Source organism: Pezoporus wallicus, unplaced genomic scaffold (genome assembly GCF_028554395.1).
Source record: "Pezoporus wallicus isolate ANWC-B61680 ecotype Strahan unplaced genomic scaffold, APGP_CSIRO_Pwel_v1 contig_4191, whole genome shotgun sequence".
In the NCBI taxonomy this organism is placed as follows: Eukaryota; Metazoa; Chordata; class Aves; order Psittaciformes; family Psittacidae; genus Pezoporus; species Pezoporus wallicus.
The window spans coordinates 5,551,480-5,577,865 of record NW_026641383.1 but is presented as its reverse complement, the minus strand read 5'-3'; the positions used below and the strand labels follow the sequence as shown (position 1 = coordinate 5,577,865).

Here is a 26,386-nt window from a genome sequence, read left to right as displayed (position 1 = left end):
AAATGACAAACTTTTTTCTGTTTCTGTGCTTACTTGTGTCTATCTGTGTGTCTGGCATGAGTTTAGTTCAATTCCTGCCAAAGAGTCTACACTGATGAATGACATTTGTACTGTTGTTTAGTACAAAACCCCCTAACACATTTAGACTGATTATAGACTTCAGAGCCAAGAAATACCGATATACAATCAGAATTGGAGAGAGAAGGGGACAAAGTTTTTTTGTTTGTGCTTTGGAGATGGTAAAAAAGCTTTTTTAGCCTCCTAACTTTGGCGACAGAAATGTAGTGGAAGTGGGAGATGTTTACCTCTCATTTTTCGATGAGATGAAGCAGATGAAGCCTGATTGGGCTTCCCATGGCTGAGCCATTTCTGGAGACGATGCATCAGATGTCTGGGACAATATGGAGGCTGTGGTTGGCAGCTTCTAGTGCACATTCCTGTATCTTCTGGAAATAGCATTAAGCGTAAAATGTATGGCCTTGAAGCTTATATTGCTTGGAATAGCAAATGCTGTGCAGTGCTACAGAAAGAAGTACCTTTAAAAAAAACCCTAGGTGGCAGGAGAAATCATATTTTAATACTGGTGTCCTATTGAATTCTACACTTTACTTATATCATGGCATACACTGGCCCCTCCTGGGCACTTGCTTAGGTTCTCTTGGGACAAAATCACCCTCCACAACAGCTGGAAAAACTCTCCTTTCCCTGGCTTTCCACACGCTCTGTGCCTGCTCTGATTGTGAGCCTCGGTGTGTCTTGAAAGATGTAAAGTTGTTAAGCATTGGGCCTTAATGGCCCTGGATGGGGCCACCAAGAGTCTGAGGCTACCTGTCAGTCACAGAAGATTGCCAAGGCATTTACTGGGAGGTGATCTTTGGGGATACCCGAAAGGCTCTTGTGATCTCCTTCCATCTAGTTTTTGAATTGACCATGTTTAGAGATTGCCCTTACCCTGGGAGTGAATAACTATTGAGGGTCAGAGGACAGGTATCCATTTTCATTGCTGGGTCTCTGTGAGCAGTTGCTCATGCCATGAACTTCAGGACATGTGCCCGCAGACCTTTAGTGTGTGACTGATACCACTTCTAACTGGTTGCGGTCTTTATGTCCAGAAGAGCTGAGGCAGTAAATCTTAGTGGTCAAACCTCTACTCCAAGGTTGGGAGAAGGGGACATTGTAATTAATAACTCATTGGTTTTACTCTTAAATGGGTATAAGTGATACGATTTTGTTCTGGTAGCTTTTTGGGCAGGGACCCCTAAAGGCTCTGTTAACAGTTTCATGTGCTGGCTCAAGAGGCAGACTTTCTTGAAAGGCTGTCTTCACATCTTACCATTACTACATCTGCTGATCAAGGGCAAGTGTTAATCAGCAGTGGAACGAAGGAGCCTTCTCAGCAGCTCAGACATGGCACATGCCTTACCTAGTCAAGCTTCGCTGGCTTAATGACATTAATTTGCTCCTGACCTAATGCTCCCAGCACTGCAGTTCAATGTGTTTATTAATTCTAGGAATGAGCTTTCATCTGAATTTTATTGCTGCACTGAGACATAATGAGGTGAATAAATGTGGCTTCTATTCTGTTCTCCATATCTATGCCATAAAACATCGTGTTTGCTGTGCCTGTATTAACTGTGAGCTTGCGTTAGTGCTTTGCTGAAGGCCTATTGAAATATCCTGGAAACACAATAACCTCATTAGGCTTTGGGGTATATTTTTTAATACTTTGTCCTGTTGTAAGTCAGAAGGAGGTTTGAAGCAGCAAAGCTTGCCAGAGAACTAGGATTTCTCTGTCACAAAGAGTTTCACTAAGTTGGCTTAGACACATAAAATAACTGGGACAAATTTCCTACTGGATGATCACTCCTGACATCAATCAACTTCTAACTGAGGACTGATGGGTTGATCTATTGTTTTCCATCTCAGGGCATTTTATGTGCTCCTGAGAAGAAGATGGCAAAGAATTTTATGGGGACAGATGACTGGATTGAGTGGACTCATCAGGTTATTCTGCAGCATAGAAAGTGCCATGCCCTCTTGTATCAAAGGGGGATATTGATGATAAACAGCGGAAATCTCTGCATTCAAGGAGCAATAATTGAATATGAATAAATATTGATTACTCATTATGAATAAACATCTATAGGTAGTCAAGGCAGTCAGTATTTGCTACTAGGACATTAGCCTTATGAGCTAACATTTGCTACCACTGTGTTCGTAAGGAAGACCTCATTGCTTCAGTAGAAGTGAGATGAACTTCTCTAAGAAAAATGATGCAGTTTCTTTCTCACCTTAGCTGGACAGGGAGAAGGATCTATGTAGTGTTTCATTAAAGAGAGTGACCTGTTCCAGATTCTTAGGCCATGTCCTCAGAAGAGGCAGAGTTTATGTCCTTCCCTCAATGAGCCCAGCGATAGATTAGTTCACCCAGCCCAAGGCACTTTCCAGCAGGGAAGAAAAAGAGGCATGCAGAGCCTGTCCTCACAAGCTGGCATTTTTTCCTTAAATACAGAATTAAATGAGTTTTCCACATTTTCCAGTTTCAGCCACAGCTACAGTTGTTTCCATATGTCAGGACAAAGTTTGCAATCACGGCCTGTATTTTTGGGTTGCTTGAAATTCAGATTGAAGCTAAGTTTACTCCACAGACGGCTGCCAGCTGAATGCTGGGGACTGATGATGGTCCATGTTCATCCAGGGCCTGGCTGAAGTTTCAGTGATTACCTTCAATGTCTAATGAAATCTGGGGAAGTAAAATGAGGGGGTTTTGTGAATCTGCTCTCCTGCATTACTGCATGTCTTGGATTCAAGGCAGCCTCATGGTGAGAAATGGGGAATGTAGGGACATGGGAAGAAAACAAAGAACTTGCCAGCTTGTTGTTGAGCCTCCTTTCACCAGGACAGAGCACAAAGCCTCACTAAGGGGCCCTCTGCCTGCTGAACCTGAGCCTTCTCCTTGCCTACCACACACTGCCTACAGGGATCCAGCACTGAATCCTGTGGCTGACAGCAAATCCTGGGCTTCATTGCATCAGATACTGGAACGGATACTGCAGCATGTCCTCCCTGCTCTACTCCTGTCTGAATTTCATGCCCAGAAAACCTCCTTCTTCTGCATCTTTGGAAGCAGTACTTGCAGCAGAGTCACTCACTGCAGAGGCTGCAGTGCCCTCTGGTTTGCAGGAACCAGGGGATGCTGATTAGGGCAAAGAGGGATCCTGGGAAAGAGGGATTTGTGGGTCCCGCTGCAAGTGGTAGGAGCAGGGGAAGAGCATCCCACTGCTGATGAGGCTGCTTCAGAGCTCAAGAGCTCAGTGAGGACAGGCAGGTGCTGCAGAAAACATGAAGGCTCACCATGGGTTTGCAATATATCCCTCTGAGGAGGAATGTGCTCCTGTTTCTCTGCAGCCACCCAGGTCCAAAGCATAATAAACCCAAAAATGGATTATTTTTCTTTAAAAATAGAGCCTGTCCCTCCCGCAAGCTCCTTAAATAAACCTCTCGCCCCTGTTCTCTTCAGCTCAAGGTCACCTGGAAGTGCAGCTTTTTCACTAGCTATTTCATCACATGAGGGGGGAGACCGGCAAGCCTGAGGGCTGTGACCACAGAGGTGCTTGCTGTCTTTGCCCATCCTATGTTGTATCTGGGCTAAGCCTGGGGCATTTCAGACAGAAGTTCGGCTGTCAGTCACTGTGTTTACAGTGGCTGAAATACAGTCACAAAGCTCTCTTAAGCCATTAGCTGATTTAAGTGACATAAATATTCATTTTCTTCTTCAACAATGGCTGGGGTCTTTTTATTTGCTTGGACAAGGGGCTTTTAGTCTAACAGATGGGTCCAGGCTGTATGTCCTCAAGATGTACCCTTTAAATGCATTTTCAAAGCTCAAGAGGGTAAATTCATCTAAATCTGAGGTCTTCAATTTACCCTTGGGTTAAGTGTGAAGGCAGCAGCTGCTCTACAAGATCTCGTGCATGGCATGGATTTTCTGCTGCATGTATCACTGGGGTTTCATGAAGGAGTCATCTCCCTCTTTTTATTCACTTATTGAGTGTCAGTGCTGTGAATGCTGAAATATCTGAACTGGGCGATGATGCTTACAGAAAGCAAATTCTGTATCATAGAATTATTCCTACATTATTCTTCAGTCAAGAATTAAGGTTTGTTGTTTCTTTATCTGGGAATTTAGATTACATAAAATACAGAAAAAACAGTGATTGCTTTAGATTTAGATTGGCTTACATTCAAACAAAGTTCATGGCCCATCCTGCTGTCTTTACTTACAGGAGTAGTGTTTTTAAATATACAGTAAAGCATGTCAATCTTCTTGACTGTGACTTATTTTACTAACAAATTACTTCATTAGCAAGTATTGTTCTCATCTTCAAAACATTCCCATTTCTAAAAACCCTCAACAGACATTTGCAGGAGGGATAGAAGTGAAGGGAAGCTCTCCAAACTAAAACCAGCTGGAAAAATAAAGGGATTTTGGCTGATATTGGAGGACCAGAGCATTTCTACCAAACCAGGAAAAGATGGCTCTCTACTGGTGAGCCTCAGAGGAAAGACACAGTTACTGTTTACTGAACAACTCTAGCAAAACCCTTGGGTGCACCATCTGCTTGAGATATCCAGCCTTAAACATTGACGGCTTGCCACTTTAAAGTGTAAAAGCACCTTGTGGGGTAGAGTTTCTTTATTTTATAGCTGATCTCACAGGCTTAATCATAGAATTACAGTGTAGTTTGGTTCAAAGGGGACTTGAAGATCATCTAGTTCCATGGGCAGGGACACCTTCCACTAGACCAGGCTTCTCCAAGCCCCCTTCAACCTGGCCTTGAAGACTGCCAGGGATTCCCATACACAGCTTCTCTGGGAAACCTGTTCCAGTGGCTCACCACTCTTCTCCCCATTGAGGACATCATCAGAAGCCACCTACCACTGCTGAACATGGAGGGCATCTGCTGCATCCCTCTTAGTCAGGTATTTCCTCTGTGTCACAGGGGCCAGATATGCTCAGTGTTATGAGTTGTACACCCCCAGCTTGGTCTCATCACGGGCTTTACCCTGTGGTCCTTGTTATACTGCAGCTTCATAAGCAATGGTGCCTCTTGCTCGTGGTCTGCTGGGGGCTGAATGCGGGTGAGTCATCTCTGCAATGCTCTTGAAGCAGCACTGCAATAGTCACTTGTCCTTGGGACAAGCTGTGCTCTCAAACAGAGGACTGGAAATGCAGATTCTGCCAGATGAAACCCAGAATGTCTCTGGATTTATGCTCAGGTGGATGAATGCAGATGTGACTATATAAATCAGAGTTTGATGAAGGTAGGGGTTGGAAGGCAAATCCTGGTTTTCTGATGTAAAACAAGCACCATTTTAATGTTTAGAAGAGTCAGACTGGCTGTCACTATTCATCTACTGCAAGGAATATTTTATTCCTTCATTTTGGCATGGCTCCTTATAAAGCCTCTGGTCTTAAAGGGCCAAAGTCACTCTATGTAGGTACCAGCGATGGCAGAAAAAGGTTTAGGGATTTAAATGAAAAAGAATTGGAGCCTTCATTGCCAAGCAGTGAGGCAAAATCCCTCTGCTCCCCAGCTTGAAATCTGGAGCTGTGGGATATTGACAGGGACACTGGGAATATCCAAGCACAGTTGCAGTATATGAATTGCTCTTGTCCCATCTCACTGCTGTGGTTCATCATCCAGCAGCTGAGTGAGCAGGTTAGTTTTGTTTTAACACGTGCTGTAGCTAAGAAGCCTCTTGGCCATGCTGCTTGTAACATTCACGTGTGATCCTCAATCTATGTAGCTCCAGGTGTGCTTTTGTGCCTTAGCTGACTGTAAGGTACTCTGTTCTTCTGCTTTGTTCTGGGGTTTTTTTTTTGAGCCCTGTTTTCTCCTCTAAAACCACTGCTACAACAGTGAACTTGCTGTCAGCAGCAGCCGTACCTGCATAGCTCAGTGAATTAAAGGGTTTCAACAGGAACCCCATATACTTCTATGTTGCAAAGAGTTAACACATCAACTTCCTGCTATCCAGGCTGATGGGAACGAGAATCAGTCAAACGCTGTTTATTTTCCTTACATGATCAAATTTAATCTCATGTTTTATTGTTCAGCTCTGTAAATCTCATGTAAACCCACCCAGCCCTTGTCTTTCCTGAGCCTTTCCCCTACACGCTGCATTGCAGCCTATTTCAATATATCCATCTCCCTTAACAAGAACGTGAACTGGAGAAGGGAAAAGGAGGAGCTTTTGCAAAATGTTTTAACTGTGATCTTTCAAAGCCATTGCTGTGGGCTGATGAGATTCAGCCAGTAACAATGCAGCTGTAAGACCTAAGGAAGGGGCAACATACCCACAAAGAACTGGAAAACTTTCTACTCCCAAACACAGATGGAAAGGAAAAGGTCAGAAGCCAAACCAGGCCATTTTACATGCCCTTGCAGGCCTTAATTCCTTCACAAGCATGTGCAAACCGAATAACAAGAACTAGCTAAATAAAAATCCCCACGCAGAGAGAAAGGTTTTGATCCTCTGTTAAAACAGTTTGAGCGGAAAGGATTTTGCAGCCTGTTAATCTGCTGATCATGTGGCTGGAAGCGATGCCCTTGAGGCACTCTGTGGCCTGTTGTGGAATTGATTGGTCAATAAAAAAGGAAAGGAGAAAAAAAATAGAGAATAGAAGTTGCGCTCCTGTATTAGTACAGCTAAATCCTTGCCTGAGTCTGGGTAATCTTCACTGGGGCAGCGTGCTGGGCTTTCTTTCATCAGTCTGTGAAGGCTGAAATGGACTTCGGAAGAGAGGTTGCTAAATCAGCCTCGTGAGCCTGTAATAAATAATGAGGAGTTCTCATACCCTGCCCCAGTGTGCATGTGTGCCATTGCCCTCTGCAGATTTGTATTACTGAGTTCTGGGAAATGAGTAGCAGCCAGAAATTAGTTGTAGGTGTGAATCAGAAAGCAGCAGTGGCCTTTGAAAGCGGGTGAATAAGTTTTGCATATCCGTGGGGTGCTATTATGCATTCCTGTGGCTAATGTAATTTGTTACTTAGCCTAGAAATGTCAGATGCTTTCAATATTTGACTTGTACAGCCGTAAGTGCATTGTAAGTATGCATCTTAAACAGCCTCTCCCAATTTATTGGTTTTGGTATAAATATTCACCAGTAATGAACAGTGGATGTGACACTAGGATCTTCCCATTTAGTGTCCCAGTTGTGGCCAGTGAAGGGAGTATCCAGATCCACTCCTTTGTCTGGGCAGCATCTGTGATACTAGAGGTTCCTGGGAGCGGTTCTGGGCTGATCAATGGTCCAGCTTCACTCCAGGAAGATGAGCTGTTTAATAGAAGCAGGATTTTTTGTCATTGTGACTCTATGAAAGAGCCCTGGAATGATAAAATTTAGATCTGTAAAAGGTTTATTGGTTTAAAATGAAATTCCAGGCCTTTTTGCCATTTAAACTGCATTTAGAAAGATACTCTGCCGTGTCCTTATATTGTGCCAGCTGCATTTTACATACTCACCTGTCTATCTGTCTATCACCTATATATAGACAGAGAATGATGGTAGTTAAAAAACTAAGCAGGCCCTTTCTTTTTATTACATGCCTGCAGCTATTTCTTTTTCTTTCCTGAAGGAAAGTAGGTTTTTCAAAGCTCATGGGCTTTCTTCACCCCTAACTCCTACTTTCAGTGTTCAAGTTCCCAATGGAGACTACAGTACGAAGTAGAGAAGAGTGGAGGCAGCTGGGCTGCCCTGGATGTGGTAGAAAGTGAGCCCTGAGCCAAGATCATGGCTGTTGGTCTGTAAAGCACAAGGCATCCTCAGGGGTAACTCAGAGCACCCTTGGAAAGGCCAACCATATTTGGTTTTCGGTTGTCCATTATGAAAGCTCTCTTGGCAGTAGTGGGAGGTGCAGATGGACTCCTGAAGCTCTTCCAGGCACATTTTGGTCTCCTGAACTCCTTTCAGATACAGTTTGGATAGCAGTTCCTTGAGGTAATGGGGCTTTGACTCAGGCCTATAATCTATTGTGCCTTTACTGTTTTACTTACAGTGTTGTATTTACACATGGCAGTGCCCTCACCATGAATGGCTGCATGCACAAGGCAAAAACCTCGAGCTGGCAAGCTCTCTTCCTTCTTGCTGCTTGCTTCAAATGCTGTATGATATAATGAACAGCAGGATGGCCAGACAGGTTGTTATAGGGGTAATAAAGTCATTTCTTTAAAGATAAGGCTCTTTAATTTGAAAAACAAAAGAACATGAATAACCAGTGATGAGGAAGACTCTCAAAGACAAAGAGATCTTTTCTTTGACATCTTTTTTGATGTCCATCATAGTTGAAAAATGTCTCCTTTCTTCAGTTAAAAATCCCATTCTACAAATAATGCCATCATCCCAGTTTCGTATTGCTTATATTTTGTCAGCTGCTGATTTGCCTGTGGTGATTTAAATAAAGAAGATTTCTGCTAAAAATATATGGGTCCTTTGGCTGAAATACGGCCACACTTTTACCATAAGGTGGGAATGAAAGGAATGGGTGAATCTTATAAACGTAATCAATTGCTTTGTTTACCACAAATACGTGTCAATAGGAGAAAGTAGTCTCTTTACATTCCTAATATCCTGATGATCTCAGTGTATAGAATTTTGCTCCCCTATAAAATGTTTACATGTAGCCATAGTTGCATTAGTTGTCTTTCACTCACTTCTTAAGGTCACAGCTGCTTAAGCTGGAATAGTGCACTTAGAAGGTGTTAGTGGCATTGGGAGAGTAGAAAGAATGTAGAACTAAGAATGTTGGGAAGGAGTAAAGGAGTGGGGTTTGTGCTGCACTTAATTTAACAAATACATAGTTATGAATTCCTGTTCAACACAGAATCACATTATCATAGAATAGTTAGGTTTGGAAAGGACCTTAACATCATCAAGTCCCCAAGGGTAGGGATGTCTTACCCTAGACCTTGCTGCCCAAGGCTCTGACCAACTTGGCCTCGGGCACTGACAGGGATGGAGCATTTACCAGTTCTTTGGGCAACCTGTTCAAGTGCCTTATCACCCTCACAGTAAAGACCTTCTTCCTTATATCTGACCTGAACATCTCCTGTTTAAGTTTGAACCTGTTACACCTTGTCCTATAGCTACAATAAGAAAAGTGAGTCCTTCCTGGTGTAATGCAGCCCAGGGCAGGGGTAGGTGTGAGTCCTGAAATGCAAAGAAATCTTGCATATAAGAGCCTGGCTGAAAGAAAGGAAGTGTTGTTTGCCTGAGTGTGCTGACAGCCTGTAACAAACCCCATCAGGGGAACTCCTTATTGCTGTCAATCACTTTGAAATCAAAGCTATGACAACTTTGATGTTGATGGTGTTAATTATGTCACTGCCAATCTCTTGAACTGTAATATCGAGTTATAGTTCCTCCACCACAAAACCTTTTTCCACATTTTCCAGTTTCCCTAAATCCTCAGCCATTCCATATTAAGCTTGTAAAAGCACTAGTTACAGTCACAGCTGTCTCACCCAGTCCTGAAAGCATCGGGATTAATAAAGAAGGGATAGCAACAATTTTTAACATCAAATGGAGAATTTTGTGGCTGTTTTAATGTTATTCACTGCTCCATTAAATTAATTCAAAAAAATAATTTCAAATTAAATAAAGTTACCACAGAATTTCCCCCTGACTTGTGACTTCCACAAAATGTAGCAGAAATTAGCTCTGCTTTGTGGCAGAGGCCAATGCAAATGTGCTCTTCCTGTAATACTCGTGGGTTTCCTTTATATCACCCATTTAGCCTAAAATAAATCTCTCTTTCTCCACTTTGCGGGTTTCCCTTTCATCATCCATTTAGCCTAAAAAAGTCTTTCTTCAGTTGTCTCTGTGCTTTCTCAGATCGTTATAAGACATTTGAGGATAATCTCTATTTCTGGCGCCTTGCGTTTTCTGCCATTGATTTGATCTGCATGTAACGTACGTGTCTCTAGCTCTTCTGACACAGTGGCATTTTGCACTGACTTCACAAAGGCACAGAAGACTTAGAAAGGGTTGAGGCCATGTGGAGTGAGGCCTTTTGACCAGCTCCTTATGTTTAATGCTCTCCTGCAGAAGCTCAGCTCAGTTTCCCCAGCACCACTGGGTCCTCTCCTCTTGATTTATGGAGATACAGAGAGAGACCCTTCACCCACAAACACAAACCAATGGCAGCCGGTTGGTTGCCATCACACAGGTGTGTAAGACATCCCTACTGGCAGGACTAAGAGCAAAAGAATGAGCAGACAGGGCAGAGTTACTGTAGTTTTCTCATGCTGTGTTACCTGCTATGTAGCTGAAGCGTTCCTGACACACAGACACTAACTGCAGCACCAGGGGGTATTTAATAGGCTCAGACACCTTCATCTTCTGCATTACAGTGACTTTATAAGGCTGAATCAGATTGATGCAGCCTCTGGGTGAGAGATGTGAGCAAACAGCCTGGAGAAGAGAAGGCTGCATGAGGACCTCACAGCAGCATTCCAGTATCTGAAGGGGGCTTATAAGGATGCTGGGGAGGGACTCTTCATTAGGGACTGTAGTGACAGGACAAGGGGTAATGGGTTCAAACTTAAACAGGGGAAGTTCAGATTGGATATAAGGAGTAAGTTCTTTACTGTTAGGGTGGTGAGGCACTGGAATAGGTTGCCCAGGGAGTTTGTGAATGCTCCATCCCTGGCAGCGTTCAAGGCCAGGTTGGACAGAGCCTTGGGTGAGATGGTTTAGTGTGAGGTGCCCCTGCCCATGGCAGGGGGGTTGGAACTGGATGATCTTAAGGTCCTTTCCAACCCACACCATTCTATGATTCTGTGAAACAGGCTGTTGCTTGCTGCTCACTGACTTTCCAGGCTAAGACCAACTCCTTTCCTGGAGCCCACTTAAAGCAGGTGTCCCATACACCCTGCAGAACCTCAGCACTTTGCAGTTGTGGTTCATGGGCAACTCTTCGTGAGGAAAAGGAGCAATAATGCTTTGGTGCAGATGGGTGCTGAACACCTTTGGTGCTATGAGCCAAGGGCAAATGCATGTCCCAGTTGGCTTTCTGGGAAATCTGTGCATGCCTTTGCCCCACACTGGTTTTCGTGTCACGGCTCAGGTTTAAATCCTGCCCTCACCCTGAAAGATCACTTTGGCTTGGGATGCTCTTCCGAGGGATGATTAACTGTCCTGGGTTCAGCAGTAGCAGTCATGTTTTTCCTTTGTGTTAACTGGTGCAGTGCTGTGTTTTGACTTCTAGTTTGAGAACAGTGTTGGTGAAGCCGATGTTGTCGGTTGTTGCTAAGTGATGTTTACCCTGACCAAGGACTCTGTGAGGCTCATGCTCTGCCAGGGAGGAGGGGAAGCTGTGAGGAAGCAGAGACGGGGCGCCTGACCCGGGCTAGCCTGGGAGGTATTCCATACCACAGCACGTCATGCCCGGGGTGGGGGGTAACTGGGAGTTACCCGGAAGGACAGGAGCTTCCAGGTGGAACTCGTTTTCTTGGCCGGTGGTATCGTATTCTCTTCCCTTGTTATTTTCCCTTATCATTGTTTTAGCTGATAGTAGCGGTGGTGATTTGTTGCTGGACTGTTCTTGTCTCAACCCGTAGGAGTTGCACTCTCTCGATCCTCCTCCCCGTTCCTCCGGGAGCGGGGAAGGGGAGAGCCCCGGTGCGGGGGGGGGGGGGAGACGGACATGGACCTTGATTGTTGTCAGCTCGGCACCACTCACTGGGAGTGAGTGAACAAGTTGCCTGACTGGGTTTAAACCACGACATTAACAAAGCAGGAGATGTGGAAGAGGCTTGGGTGTGTGTATGGAGGTAAGAGGCAGGACCAGGAGCTCTGTGCACTCTTAAAAGACTGTGCAGAGGGAAGAGTTTCCTTCTACAAAGCTACAAACAACAGACCCAACAGGTCTCATGCAGCTTGGTGGGAATGCCCTTTATGCTCTTAGGAAAATCTGCTGCCATGCAGATTTCTTATTCCTTGCTGTCTCCTAAATCTCTCAATAAATGTCTTGCAATAATTTCACTTTGTATTTATTTTTCTTTTCTTTTTTACTTATTTTTGTATCTATATGTATATATCTATATATCTATATCACCTATATCTTCCATCTCTCTCTATATTGATGTATTCATCTAAAAGAAACAGAAGGGGACAGGTAGAGCCTACGAAAACCTGGCACAGGATCATTTAAGATGCCAAGCAGTCCTGTTTTATGTTTGCATACAGACACGCACCACATTGGTGTGAGGAGTTCACATGAGTGTGAGGAGTTCACCCTCCGCACACTGCCCCATCTACCAGCACGTTGTTGGCTGGTAGCCCTACCTTCAAGCCTGACCCCTCTAATGGCAGTGCAAAACTTCCTCCAACTTGAGATGGGGCATGACTTTCACCCCAGGCTTCTAAAATTGTCTGTTAATCAGATTTAGTGGCTTAGGAGCTGCATAAAGAAACCCAGGTTGGAATATAACCAAAGAGAAGAGAGGCTGACTGCTTGTCACTGCTGCAGTGGTAGTGAGTGAATGTTTTGGGGGAGTCCTGAATGAATTCAGGGTGTGATTTTCACCGTAAATTGTGCCAGTCAGAAATCTCATCCTCCAGCTAAGCCGATGCCTTTTGTTTTCCTCCCAGCTGCTGGCCACAGAATATAAACAGCTTTATCACAAGTCAAGACATTTCCTTTAATCCGCTCTACTAAGACCTGGATTTCTTATCCTGAGACACCAAGATCCAGCCATGCAAATGGCGAGTGAGGATGTAGGGTATTTTGGAGCAGGTATCTCCTGGAGAGATGGGGAAGCACTAAGCCCTCCGAGCACAGCCTATATTCTCATTTAAAATGCCCTGTGAAATGTCAGCCACCCTTTTCCAGAGAAGACTAAATCAAACTGGAACCAGCATAACCACAGCTGCTGTGATGATCAGGGCAGCAAACAGTCCATTTGCCAAGAAAGGTCTAACACAGTGTGATATTTCATGTCATAACAAATGCTGAGAAAGGTTATTACTGCTGTTTATAAACCCAGAGAGAGAAGGAGAGAGCAGGGAAGGACAGAAACTATTCAAGCCACAGGACAACACCAGCGCAGGAGCAAGCTGCTATTTTCTAGCTGTGAATTAATTTGTGCTAGAAGGGAAGCATTTTATGGATACTGGAGAAGTGGAGCTTTGCCCTCAGAACTAGTGGGAACATAACAAACTTTGGGAACCATAGGACATAGCCTGCTAAATTATAAATGAAGCTGTATGAGGCATCTACCTGTAACAACAGGGAATTAGACTAAGAGCAGCCTGCTTAGTCCAGGTCTCTGTTCACTCTTTTCAGTGCCCTCAGCTCGCTCCAGGCGAGGTGCTCACTCCTGGTACGAGGGTTTAACTTCACCCTCCAGCACTGTGGCTGGTTGTTCTTCCACGTGGGCAAACCAAACATTTTTGCCTGTGATGTATTTCTGTTGTTGTCAGAAAGGGAAAGAAGAGAAAAACCAAAAGAGGAAAAACGTGTGGGTTCGTAGCTGTAAGAATGACTGCTGAGAGAGAACGCATTGCAAGGCTTGTTTTCCAAAGCGGGTGTGTTAGCAGTAGCACGGTTAGAAAGTCAAGTTGTTATCACTCTGAAGTGAAATTGTTACGAAATGGCTGCTCTGTGCTTTCATTATTTTCAGTGCAGGAGGCTGATAAAGCGACACGTACGTGGTGGAGCCTCCTAGAACAGCAGTGCGGTCTGACAGCTGGCAGGACAGCAACGACTTCCTCTATACTGGGAGAGGGTGGCTCCAGGCAGTTCCTTTATGACTCTTTGTTATTCTCTGAGCTCTCAACGGCAACTTTTTCTACCTGCCATTGCCCCCGGATGCAGCACCTGGGGGGAAGCATAGGACATGTTGTTCCCTGCTTTGAATCATAGAATCATAGAATGGTTTGGGTTGGAAAGGACCTTAAGGTCATCCAGTTCCAAGCCCACTGCCATGGGCAGGGACACCTCACCCTAGACCATGTCGCCCAAGGCTCTGTCCAACCTGACCTTGAACACTGCCAAGGATGGGGCATTTGCCACTTCTTCTGGCCGCCTGCTCCAGTGCCTCACCACCCTCACAGCAAAGAACTTCTTATATCCAACCTGAACTTCCCCTGTTTAAGTTTACTCCTTGTCCTATCACTACAGTCCCTGCACTTGCAGAAACAGGAGCAGTTGTGTCAAAGCAACTTGTCTGCTGCGCTGCAACTGTGTATGCTCACAATCACACTCATCTACCCACTAATGATCAGGGGTTCATCAGGGGTAGAGATGCCCACATTTACAAGAAGTAATTCCCCTGGTAGAACTTTTATGTTGCATGATTGCATTCACACTAAGAAATCATTTTATTGAGCTTTTTGTCATTATAAGCAACACAAGCCCATAGGAAAACCGCTTTCCCATTCTTTTTTCCAATGCTTTAAGCAAATAATTCGGAGTCATAATTTTGTCTAATTATACTTCTACATCTTCGTTTTGGCCTCTGACTGGAGACTTCTTGTTCCAGCTAGGCATGGGTTCTGACACAAAGATGCAGTGTGAGAATATGTTGTCGTGCTCACTAGCATTTATCCAAAAGCCTCTGTTGTCCCGCAGCACATATACCCCCAACCCGAGTGCCAGTCCATGCCCTGAAACACCCACAATTTCAGTAAAGGAAAGAAAAAAAGACAAAACAGGAAGAAAAATAAGATTTTTATCTGTACTTTGTAGATGGGAGACAGATTCAGTTGTTAAACATGGGCAAGCAGGCTCATCAGAAGGTATCCAAGGCATCTGCATGACACTGACAGATAGAGCCAGCAGCAGGAAACCAAATACCTACAGCAACTTACATAGCTCTAGAGACCTATCTTCAGCCAACGCAAGCAAGCCCTAAGAGTAAAATAAGCTGTCTAAGGTGTTGCAGGAAGACAGTGACAAACTAGGAACTGTCTGCTTCTGCTGAATTCATATTTGCAAGACCTCAGTGCCTGTCTTTCCCAAAGTCACTCCCTGACAAGCCCTCACCGGTAGGCATTATTCTCTACTGAATATCAAGCAAAAATCAGAGTGAAATCAGTTATAACTGTATTCTGTCAGCCTGGGCAGTGGAGCTGGGCCCAAAGGCTTGAAAGCAACATACTGTGGGACAGCAGAGGAGAAATGAGGTGCCTGTGCCATAGGTTAATGCTAACATACCCTATGGAAACACAGAGGCAGCTTTTTGGCTTAATCAGTAACACAACCATAACAAAGGTGCTTCTTTGGAAATGAGAAGTTTACTGAAGATCCAGTGAATAAATCACATCCAGGCAATAGGCTGTGCTGCAGAATTCATAGAAAAAGCAGGCTTTTCTCAAGATTTTATTTCAGAGGTATTTAAAATTTAAATCTAAATCACAAATTTGAGTATTTTTTCATTGTTGCATTTTATGTAATAGCATAAAATCTTTAAATAGGATTTTTCATTACAAAATCCTTCGATTTGTTCTCCAAATGCTTTCAGATCAATCAGACACAATAAGAGCAAAAGCAGAAAATGTTTCTGTTGTAGGTGGTATTAGTTGTGGTGAGCTCTGGGTGAAATGGAGATGACAGAAGTTGAAACCCAGAAGAGTTAGAGCTTGTGAGGGCTGTTGCTGAGAGCCCATGGTGTGTAACAACTGTGCTCTCAACTGACTGTGGGCAGCACGCATACGTCTTTCTTGGCTTTCTGTTGGGCTCTGCCTTTGAACACTACATCTTCACAGTTTCAGGGAGAACCTGATGCTGCCAGCAACACACCGGTGTTGGCATCTAAGCATCCTTTTGCAGCAGGTTCTCACTTTTGATGTTATCTCATTCCCTACTGGTGTTAGAAGGCAGTTTCTGCTCTAGACTGAGGTTTGGGGTTAGTGTCAGTGCGTTTCTTGGAACCCAGCCACAAAAAACCCATCTAGGGAAGGCTGGTGAAGGTTGTGATGGTCAACATGCTGGGCTGCTGAGCTCTAGGTAGCTCCCTGCTGGGCAGTAATAGCTGTTGGGGAGGTGCAGCAGGGAGAAGTATGTGCACCTTGACAGTAGGATCCCAAACAGCCCCAGAACTGCCTTATGCCTGGCCCTATGGTGGCTGAACATGCCTTGCACAGCACTTGGGTAAGGCTGGAAGAGGCAGCACTGAGGAGCAAGGATGACCCCCTTCGTCTGTAGCTGAGCTTCATTCCCTCCCCATTGGCAACATGTGTTTCTCCTTCTACCAACACCCAGATTAAAAATGAAAGAACAGCTACTGTCTAACTTCCAGCTTTAAATGGCTCAATATCCATCCTGAGATATTTGATGCAAAGTCTTTCTTTAGGTTTTCAGTGGCTCTACTAATGCCACACCACTGTGGGAAAGCTCTTTCAATCCTTCAAGAAAGAAGCATAAACTGTGGTATTGACCAACTGTAGCTCCTTTAGTAAAATACGCCAATGGAGTCATCCTCTGGCTACAGATACCCACAGGAAGAATAGATGTGTCCTTTAATAACAGGGAGAGTGCTTAAAAAAAGAACATTTTATTGCAGTGTTGTCTTCACCACAGTAAATTGCAGCATTTTCATTCTCCTGTATTTATAGCATCAAAGTGTTTACATCACTGTGAAGCAAATATTTGCTTTCAAAGGTCACTCATTGTATCTCTCTTCCTCTGGGGATATATGTAGGTCTCTCTTAGACTTCAGTATAACTGTGAGGATATATAATGTTCTCGCTATGAGACTTTACTGCATCTGAGCACTACTAAAATAGCAGATGCAGAATTCAAAGTATAATAGGCAATGCTTTTCCATTAGCCAGTCTCTCTTTGTATTTTTCTTTAACCTTCCATCTGTTGTGCTTCTGTATGAGCACTGGCGTAACGTATAAGGCTGGCTCACAGGGAATTTGATGTAAGTCACCCAAATCCCTGAAGTTAACTCATGTTGTCTGGAAGACACAGAACACAGCTTAGTACATGATGTACATAGTTTTTTGTAGCAATGCTTGGACTTTTGTCTTCTTTTAAAAGAGCACCATGTATATTTGTGTGTGAACCCAGAGGATTTCCTTCCCCTTTGTTGAAATGGAAAGCCCAAGGTCCTTGTGAAAATCTGAGATTGGATTTATACATATATAATTATTGCCAGTATAAACACAAAGTGACTGTGTGCAAGTGGCTGTACCTTCTGTAGCAACTTGGCTTTTTTAATCAAAGTTTTAGATCTAAACAGCTTATATTACATCACAACTTTGGTTTTCTGATCTGTCATCTCTGCAGTGCCTATGGACATAATAAATTGGTGTTTATGTTTAAAGTACTGGGTAGTTTTGGGGAAGTTTATGTCCAGTTATAGTCAAGATTCTTAAGCAATTATAGGATTTTGATACTTGGTTTGAATCAGCTTAAATGAGAACAGAATGCAAAATATTAGCTATTGCACAAGGAATTTATTACCCAAAGTCCTTAATAGCATCGTAGGCCTGTTCCCATTCTACTAAAACAAGAGCAGGTTTCAGTGGCCACAAGACAGATTAATACTTCATGCTTTTGAAAGTCTGTCCCATAATAAGTGAGACAAAAGCCATTACAGGTTACTTTTTCCTGGCCATTCCTGTAATGTTTCAGTTTCAATGTTTTAATACATCCAGAGGACCACATGCAGGAGTTCCTAACAGCCACCATAGAGGAAAACCTGATAAATCGTACTGAAATAGAATCATAGAATCACAGAATGTTTTGGGTTGGAAAGGACCTTAAAGACCTTTCAGTTCCAGCTCCCTGCCATGGGCAGGGACAAAGTATAATTCCCTTTAAACATAAATCTGCTCTCTACAGGATTTTATTCATAACAGGGTTTGTTGTTGGAAATTCATGACACTGGAATGGAATTTAAGCTGAAATGGGACTCTTCAAGGAAAAAAAACTATCTCTAATATGTCCTATTCCATGTTTAAACCTCAAAATATGAAAAAAAAATTAAACTCATTCCCAGCCATCTGCAAAATACATGTAGTTTATCACACTGTGTGCAAATCAGTAATCTTTATTGATTCTTGTGCACGGTTTTCTATTAAATGAAGTTGGACCAGCACTGCTGTGGGGTACTTTTGTTTATGACTAAAACTTGATGTAAAATGACTTGTCTGGAAGAATGCTTTTTGCTGTTTCTCAATCCATTGTAAGAGCTTTACAAATACCAAACAACCTCAATAACCCTGTCAAGTTCAATCATATGCTACAAAACATCTCTGGTTACAAGCTCTGACGGGCTTTTTTTTAGCATGATGCAAAATAGGATGTGTCTGTCACTAAGACACCAACCGATAGTTCTAACTAACCAAGGAGGATAACTCTAATGAAAAATCACAAAGTTTCTCCACTTTGTTTCTTTTTTGCACTATCCAACAGCACCACTGGTTCATGATCAATAATTGATAAGCAAAAGATCAAAACTCAGACTGGAATCTACTTGAGAAGTGATTTTTCCATGCAATTTGTGTTGTATGCAGTGACTGACAGTGTTATTATTCGCTATTGTCAGTAGAAGCACTCATCTCACCTTCACTTCCTTACAGGTCTGTAATCATTCAACTCACACTGGATATGTTTAAAGACTGAACCAATTTCCCTATTAGTATCTCCTCCCACTTTACAGCTAGCAAGATGCCACCAGACAGACTTAACACAGAACCAGTTTTCTGCCCCTCACAGCTATACACATACACCAATTAGATCAGTCCCAACATCATGTCTAAATTGCTCTCATGTTTGCTTAAAGCTCAGTGCTGTTATTCTGCCAGCACAAGCGTATGGAAGGATCTAGGGGAGGTGAATATTTTAAGTAGAAATTCCAAAACTAGGTCCACAGATTTAATGCTGGTATTCTGGAACAGAGGCTGTGCCAGGAATATTTAGATACTAAGTTTTGTCTCAGTCAGAGAAAAAACATGATATGTGAAGCAGTGGCCAGTGTTTCTGCCAGCCTGTGCCAAGTGGGACAGGAGCTTGGAAAGCAGTTCTTTACCAAAATAACATCTTTTTAGCCCAGCTGAGCATGTTCCATTTGCTGATTAAGAGCAGTGTATTCCCAGAGCTATGTGATGTGCCACAAAGGGCAGCACGAGTGCAGCATCATGATGGGAAGGTTGGGGTGCCCTTGAGAGTATCCCCACACTTTCAATGCCCTTCAGGAGGAGACCAGTTTGTCATCTTTTCCTCCTAAACCTCACTGTTTGTAAAGCTGTTTGTGAGCATCCCTGAAGTGTCCAGTATCAGTCTGAATTTTAGCCGTGAAATTAAGCTCTGTGTTAGCACCAGCTGGGACTGCAGAGGAGTTGCTTAAGGTTGGTCTTTTGCAATGCTGTGACCATGCAGCTGCCAGAACCAGGTGGGTTTCTTCTCCAGCATCTATTTGAGCTCCTAAACACTGTGTGACCCATCACACAATGTCAGCCTCCCTCTGACAAGGATGTGGCGATGTGCTCAGTGATGAGCGTAGGATGCTGCGCCAGTAGCTGCAGGGCGGACTCTTTGAGATAGATTTCTTACTGGTGTAGCTTCAAAGAGGAAAAGCAACCATGAATGAGGGCACAACTAGAGCAAAAGCATGAAGGTCACATATTCCCTCTTAGATAAGAAAAACCAGCAAATCTGCTGCTGAAGCTGCAGAGGAAATGTAAGGAGATGTCTGCTTTCCTTAAGTGTTTTTAAGCAAACAGGGTGTGATCCAGGAAATATCCCTGCCACCCAGCTGTACCTGTGCAGCCCATACTCCTGATGTCCTGATTGCGAGCACTATCAAAGTGAGGAACGGATTCACCTCCAACAGATAACTTCCATTTAAACAGACTTATTATTGCTAAAATTCTAAAGCCAAGCTGTGCCCTGACTTATCTTGCTTCATAAAGGCTGCATGCATCACAAAGACAGGACAGAAAATAGCCCCTGGGATTTTACCTTCTTAGAGCAGCTTTGCTGAAACGGGCTGCTTTTGTCCTCTTTCTGTAATTGAGCATGATGGAATGTGCTTTATGGCTGTTTATTTGCAGTGCCCCTCCAACTTCTCCACCTCCTGTGCACCTGGGATTAGGTTTTCCTGCTACAAACAAACCTAGCATTAATTTGCCATGTGCCATGCTTGAATCAAGCGAAGAAATAAGCCAGTGTTGTTGTTATAAAGACCTGACAGATGGTAGGAGGACCCGCCTTTCTTAATCAAGTCATGCTCAGTAATCAGAGCTGGCTCGATTTTATACCAAAAAAGAAACCTTACCCAAATGAGGATTAATGGGCTGCGTCTTCATCTCTGGTTAGGATGAACTCAATGGTGTCGTTCTGTATTGAAAGGGATAACCAAGAGCAGAATCTGACCCAGTTTGGGGAGAAGCTGAAGTACCAGTTAGGTCCTGCTGTGCTTTCCCCTGTCATGAAGGATTCACACAGGTAGACAACTTCTCCAGTCTAGCTGTAAATATTATTTCAGAGTCTGAGCTATCACAAGAAGGTAAGTCATTAGATGATAAAAATCTGCAAACTGTCATTGTCTTTAATTTCATTGCAAATGTATTAGCTGAGCGCGCAGCCTTCCAAGAGATGCAGCTGGAACACAGGACATAAGGTGCATAGGCTTGACCTTGACCTCCTTCGTGTTAGGCTTTTAATTCTAGAGGAGAATTAATGCGTCTTGAGACTGTTTCTGGTAGCAAATAACACCTCCTGAGTCTCCAGCTTTGATGTGAATAGCATTTGAAAGGTTAAGAAAGAAGTAAGGGTTTTCCTCAAAGAACGTGCCAAGGACACATCCTTGTTCTTCGAGAGTGATTAATAATACAGGGATAAAGCTCTCTACTATGTAGGGATTGCTATACACAACGGCAGAGTTTGGGTGAGGGCACTCATGTAATAAGAGCCCTTTTGTGGGGCTGACATTTAAGCACAATTCAGTGAGTCAGGGAGCTTAACCACACTGTTCCTTTTCCCTTTCTGTCTTCCAGGCTCACAAGCAGCTGAGCGCGAGCCCTTGATCTGCAGCTTCCAAAAACACACCCACAGCTAAAATGGCAGAAGACGCTGATATGCGCAATGAGTTGGAAGAGATGCAGCGGCGTGCTGACCAGCTTGCTGATGAAGTGAGAGCTAAACAGCAAACCTGGGGTTGGCTTTGGTGTGAGGGACGCATCCAGAAACAGGGGCTGAGCCGGCACAGGATTTCTAGAGATGATGCTGTTTTCTGCCAGCTTTACACTGAAAGCAGAATTGGAAATTAGATGAGCCGGGGTAAAATTTAGTGCCATGTTTAGTCTAGATTAAGGCATTTATTGATTGTGAGTTTGGTTTAGGTATCAAGGCATTAGGTATTTAGGTTTAGCCCACATCAATCTGACCAGCCTCAGAGCAAAAAAGCAGCAATTTCATATTTTCTGAGGGTTCCGTCCATTTGCCAAACCCGTTAAATGTTCAAAGTCACCAATTAGGTCTGAAAAGTCTTAGCTGCAAACCACAGACATCCCTTTCAAAGTGGAACACCAGCTGTTCCAAGCGTTACCACTGCAATGCACGAGCAAGGGAAGCACGAGCCTTAGAGACTGCAGCTGCCTCGAGATGCGGTGGGAGCTGCATTAGTGAGATGTAACGGAGAGCTGGAGAGGAAGAGATCACCAGTACCCTGCTGATGGCCTGATTTTAGGGGAAGGCAAAGAGCATAGGAGAATCATACTGTCAGCATGAGCCTGCACATTAGTGTTGGAAAGCGTACCTTGCCAAAGCTGAGTGTTTTCCCCTCTGTTTCTTTCAGTCCCTTGAGAGCACCCGTCGAATGCTGCAGCTTGTTGAAGAGGTAAGGACTTGCATTTTTGTGCACTTCTGTTGTGAGCAAAAGTGATGAAGACTCCAACGCTGGAAGCGTTTTTAACTCATATTGCTAGGGCATGGCCATGGCTTTATGCGCTGCTCCATCTCTCCTTATCCCTTATGAGAGCCATCCAAGATACTGTGCCCCAGTTGTCAAGTGTCACGCTGCAGGCCAGCTGCTGTGACACTGTTTTGCCCACGCTTGAGTATCCATTGAGACAGGCTACTTGAGATAAGCCAAGGAAACAGCCTTTGGAGGTGACCTGGAGTCAGGGACGAGTGGCTCGGTTTGCTGCAGAGCTCCTGGAGCCTCGTGCCAGCACCTCTCTGACATCCTTGCCATAACACTGCAAGTGGGGAAGGTAAGAAATGCCCTCGGTCTGTTTGCCTTGTTTTCTATACCTCCCTTTCCATAAACACTCATAGCTATTTATAGAGCATTGGTCACCACACCATTTAAATACCACTTCTTTACGTATCTCTGAAATGTCAAGGTTCATGAGATGTCCCAAATTGACAGCTTTGGAAAGGGAAGTTCTCTGATTTTCTACAGAGCAAAGGAAGGGGCTCTGGGCTCAGTCCTCACTGCTAATACCTGCCTGGAGGTGTCACTTCCAGAAGGCAAAAAGCAATTCAGGCAGGCTTCATATCACCCTCTTCATGGCAAAGGGGTCCCCAAACTCAGTTCAGAGTGTTCAGCCATCAGGTGGTGGAAAACTTTGCTCCCACCTGACAAGACATTCTATTTTCAGACACCATGCACGCCTTGGCTCTGGAGCTGGTGACATTTGTAATCAGGGTCATCAGCACTGACAGCCCCACTGCTCCTGACAACCAGAGGAGTCTCCAGCAGAGACAAGGGAAGAAAACTGCATCAGGTCCCACGTTCAGGAACAAGCACAAGCCCAGCCGTAGGCTTCGTGGCCTTGAAATCAATCACGACTGTGGAGATCAATGGAGTCCAGTGGAGACAGGATTAAATTTCCGTGTACAGATAGGCAGATAGATGGGTCATTGAGCACAGTCAGCATCGCTTCTCCTCCACAAACACTTCAGATCGGGGCCCCTTGCAGCTGAAACATGCTCTTGTCTCACGAGCAATCTGTCCCCTTTTGCTGTTCAATTCCCTGGACATGTCGTTTCTAACCATCACTTTCTGTCAGCTCTATGCTGGATGCGGCCCTTGCTGTTGTCAATTCAAGAACATGGAAGAGAGTCTCATATGAGTACACAAGGCAGGAGAGCCTGCTGCCCCCAAATGCCTGTGATCTAAACAGACAAGGCAGATGATGAGTGGGAAGAAAGAGAGGCGCAGGAAAAGGGAAGTGATTTGCTGAGGGGCAAGCCATCAGTAAATATCAGCCCTGTCTCTCCTGAGCCATATTTGTGTGACCTATGCACCGCTTGAGTCTTCCTAACATATTGAACCAGCATATTGTGAATGCCACTGGAATTTCAGCTTTAAATCATGGCAAATGGCAAAGTAGGAGGAGAACTGGGACTGCTGAATTTACCAACGAATTTACATAGGACTCTAGTGCTTCTTGGAAGAGCTTGGCATCTCTCTGGACTTGTCTTTTATTCAGATGTTACAGTATCATCCTGTCCAAATACAGGAGTTTCTAAAAGTAGCTCTGAGCAGTCAAGGGAATTATTCTAAATGAGCTGAATATTATTCTCACTAATGTGACTACAAAAGACCTTTAAAATTCCTCTGTGGTCTAAACAGCTGGTTGATTACTCTGGTCCCATTTCCTAGGTACTTTTAAGAGAATGCAGCATTTAGGGAGTGAGAGACTTTATACTGAAAAGACAAATGGCAAGCGTTTTTGAAAGGGAACTCACACTCCCCTGATTTACTAGACCCCAAAGAGTCAATTAGACTCCCTTACTTAGACGAACCTGTTTAGTGAGTAGAGAAAGAACATACTCTTTCTCTGTGAAAGAATGCTTTTTGCTCTATTCTCTGGATACAGCAAATGTGATGTTCCTTACTTAGGAAAAGGATGCCTCCATGTTTAAGCATTATTACTATGTACATCTCTACGGAGTCTTGTCATGGTTGGCTCTGCTCTGTTAAATACTAGGAAAATAAAGACTAAACAGACTGACTTGGCTTTACTGTAGAGGCAGAAGAGTGTTGTCCACCCAGGGAAGCCCTGCAGCAGTACAGACATCCTTAATGCTGATATGTAGGTCATAGCATGGGGGACAAAACTGATGTCTCCAAAGGACCATGCTCTCCTTGCTCAAGAAGACTATGTTGAGTTTGGAGATTAAGCCCTGGTGCTGCTCCCAGGGAATCATGGTAAGGAACACCAAATCTGTTAACAGCTTCTTATTTTTATAACCCAGCTTTGCAAGAAGCTGATTCTTTTCAGTCCTAGCACAACAGGGGAAGAAAGAAGTGGTGTGTGGCTGTTGCAAAGTAGTCACTGCTTTGCCCCAGGGCAGCTATGTATTGGGATGGCAGATGACAAAAATCAGTTTGCTCTGTGGTACCCAGCATACCCTTGCAACACAGCTACATCTACACTGACCAATGCTCATTTGAGCTTCTCAGCTACTCAGTGCTATAAATATGTGTATTTGAAGATGATGCTGTGCAATGTTTGTGCCAAACCATAAAAATGAACTGAGGCAGAAGAAGTGAGACTAAATACACAGTTTGTAACTGACCTTCCTGTTTTCTTGTTCAGGCTTTTTACATCTGAGCCAACATTATGAAACACAGAATAACACATGCAAAGGGAAAAGCTGTGAGTCCACTACCATCTTCCAGTAGAACCACCATGGCCTTTAAAGAAAATCAATCATTGTAGGGTGGATAAAAGAGATGGTTTCTACCTAAGATGCAGCAAGGGAAAAAACAGCAACGATATCAGTACTGCTGGAAGCTCAGAAAGAAAGTACTTTTAGGAACACAGACAGACAAAAGGACTGATTTGTACATCTAAATCCAGGCAGGGCTATATTCTCCTCTCATATGATGGGGTTAGGGTCAAGGTTACTGACATATCAAAGCTGAAACTGTAAACTATATATGTTTGATAACCTCATGATGCTTCCCTATGCAGGACACCAAGCACACAATATGCCACTTCACTAACTTCCTTCGTTTGTGATTGGGAAGTGAGTTTTGCCTGACATTATCATAGGCAAATGTTCCTTAGTCTGAAGAATAAAAGAGGAAAATATTCTATATATTTAGAGCTTGGTCCAAAGCTATCTTGAAAATCTCTTTGACACCATTAGCTATTGGAAGAGTTCTACTCAGAAAATTGATTTAATCTGTGGAATTCCAAAGAAATACATATTTGGCACAGGGTGATGGGATTCATAATTCTGGTCTCAGTGTTTCCTATGCAGGATTAGGCCCCTTTATCTATGTAAACCAGCAGGTTACCACTGGAGTCAGAGTTATTGTAGTAGATGAAAACCAGGCACATAGGATTTAGGAGTGGGGTCACAGATTCAGATCAGCTGAGGATCTGAACCACAGGGTGAGTTAATGGGCTGAGAAGTAACATGGCTCTTTAATCAGGCACAAAGAAACATTGAAACAGCGACTGTTTTTCAGGGTATCTCCTGAAATGCTGATAAAGCGATTTATGGAATTTGGATTTTCTATCCGATACATCATTCCCTTACACTGTTATGAAAATCACCCCTCAGGCTGAACCAAAGTCAGGAGTAGCTGCCTGAGTAAGACACAACACACTGTGTTCCTGGAGGGACTGATGGGCCCTTTGAGAAGTCATCCTAATTCTCTTCCTAGTTTTATTCCCACCTTGGGAAATTAAGTGACAAAACAGCAATACTAAATGATACAGCAACGCATTGTCCCTCCAAAGTGCTGGGCAACTTTCAGTGCATATTTTGTTGCTGACTTGTTCTGAGTGAGACTGTCATACAAGAAAGGTATAAAAAGCTGTTAGAGAAGATTGGTTCTAATGCATATTTAAGCCTCCAAAAGGGGTCCTGGTTATGCTGTTCATCTGCTTCACTGAAGTCTTGACAGGTATCTTAGGCATCTAAGAGCTGAGTTAAGCCCAGAGTTATAAAGTCATATATTCTGTCTTTCTGATCAGTAGCTTAGCCAGTGGTCCAGTGGAGAACCTGGACATGTGCTTTATGGAAGGCGCGTTGAACCTAAGCCAGTACTCCTTGTTGATTTGCTTTTATCTAAACACTAGGACTCAGTACTACTGGAAGGTTGAAGGACATCGACTTCCATAAACTCCATGGGGTCTGTATTCATGATGATGTTTCACCCAGTGTGATTAATTTTTAAGTCCTGTTCTGAAGGGCCATCTTGTGTGCAAAATTGGGCAGATCTTTGCAGACAAATGGTTGGCAACTTGCAGCAGTCTCCATGGAAATCAGTCTGGGAGGACACACTAGTGGACGTGCTCATCCTAGAGTCAGAGCTGAGTAATGTTTGGGAGCTGGGAAAGATTATACATTTTACCCTGTGCGGTATACCTGCTCTATAGATAAACAGAGGAACT

General features: G+C 43.7%; 1 protein-coding gene across 2 annotated transcripts in view; it reads left to right on the top strand.

Annotated features, from left to right (window-relative positions):
- Positions 1-26,386, top strand: part of SNAP25 (synaptosome associated protein 25) — a 67,390-nt gene that overhangs the window by 15,761 nt on the left and 25,243 nt on the right. For both annotated transcript variants that reach the window (XM_057423394.1, XM_057423395.1), the window contains exons 2-3: positions 21,020-21,154; positions 21,820-21,861. In XM_057423394.1, coding sequence (XP_057279377.1) covers positions 21,083-21,154; positions 21,820-21,861 — 114 coding nt within the window. In that variant the 5' untranslated portion in view covers positions 21,020-21,082. The remainder of the gene's footprint in view (positions 1-21,019; positions 21,155-21,819; positions 21,862-26,386) is intronic.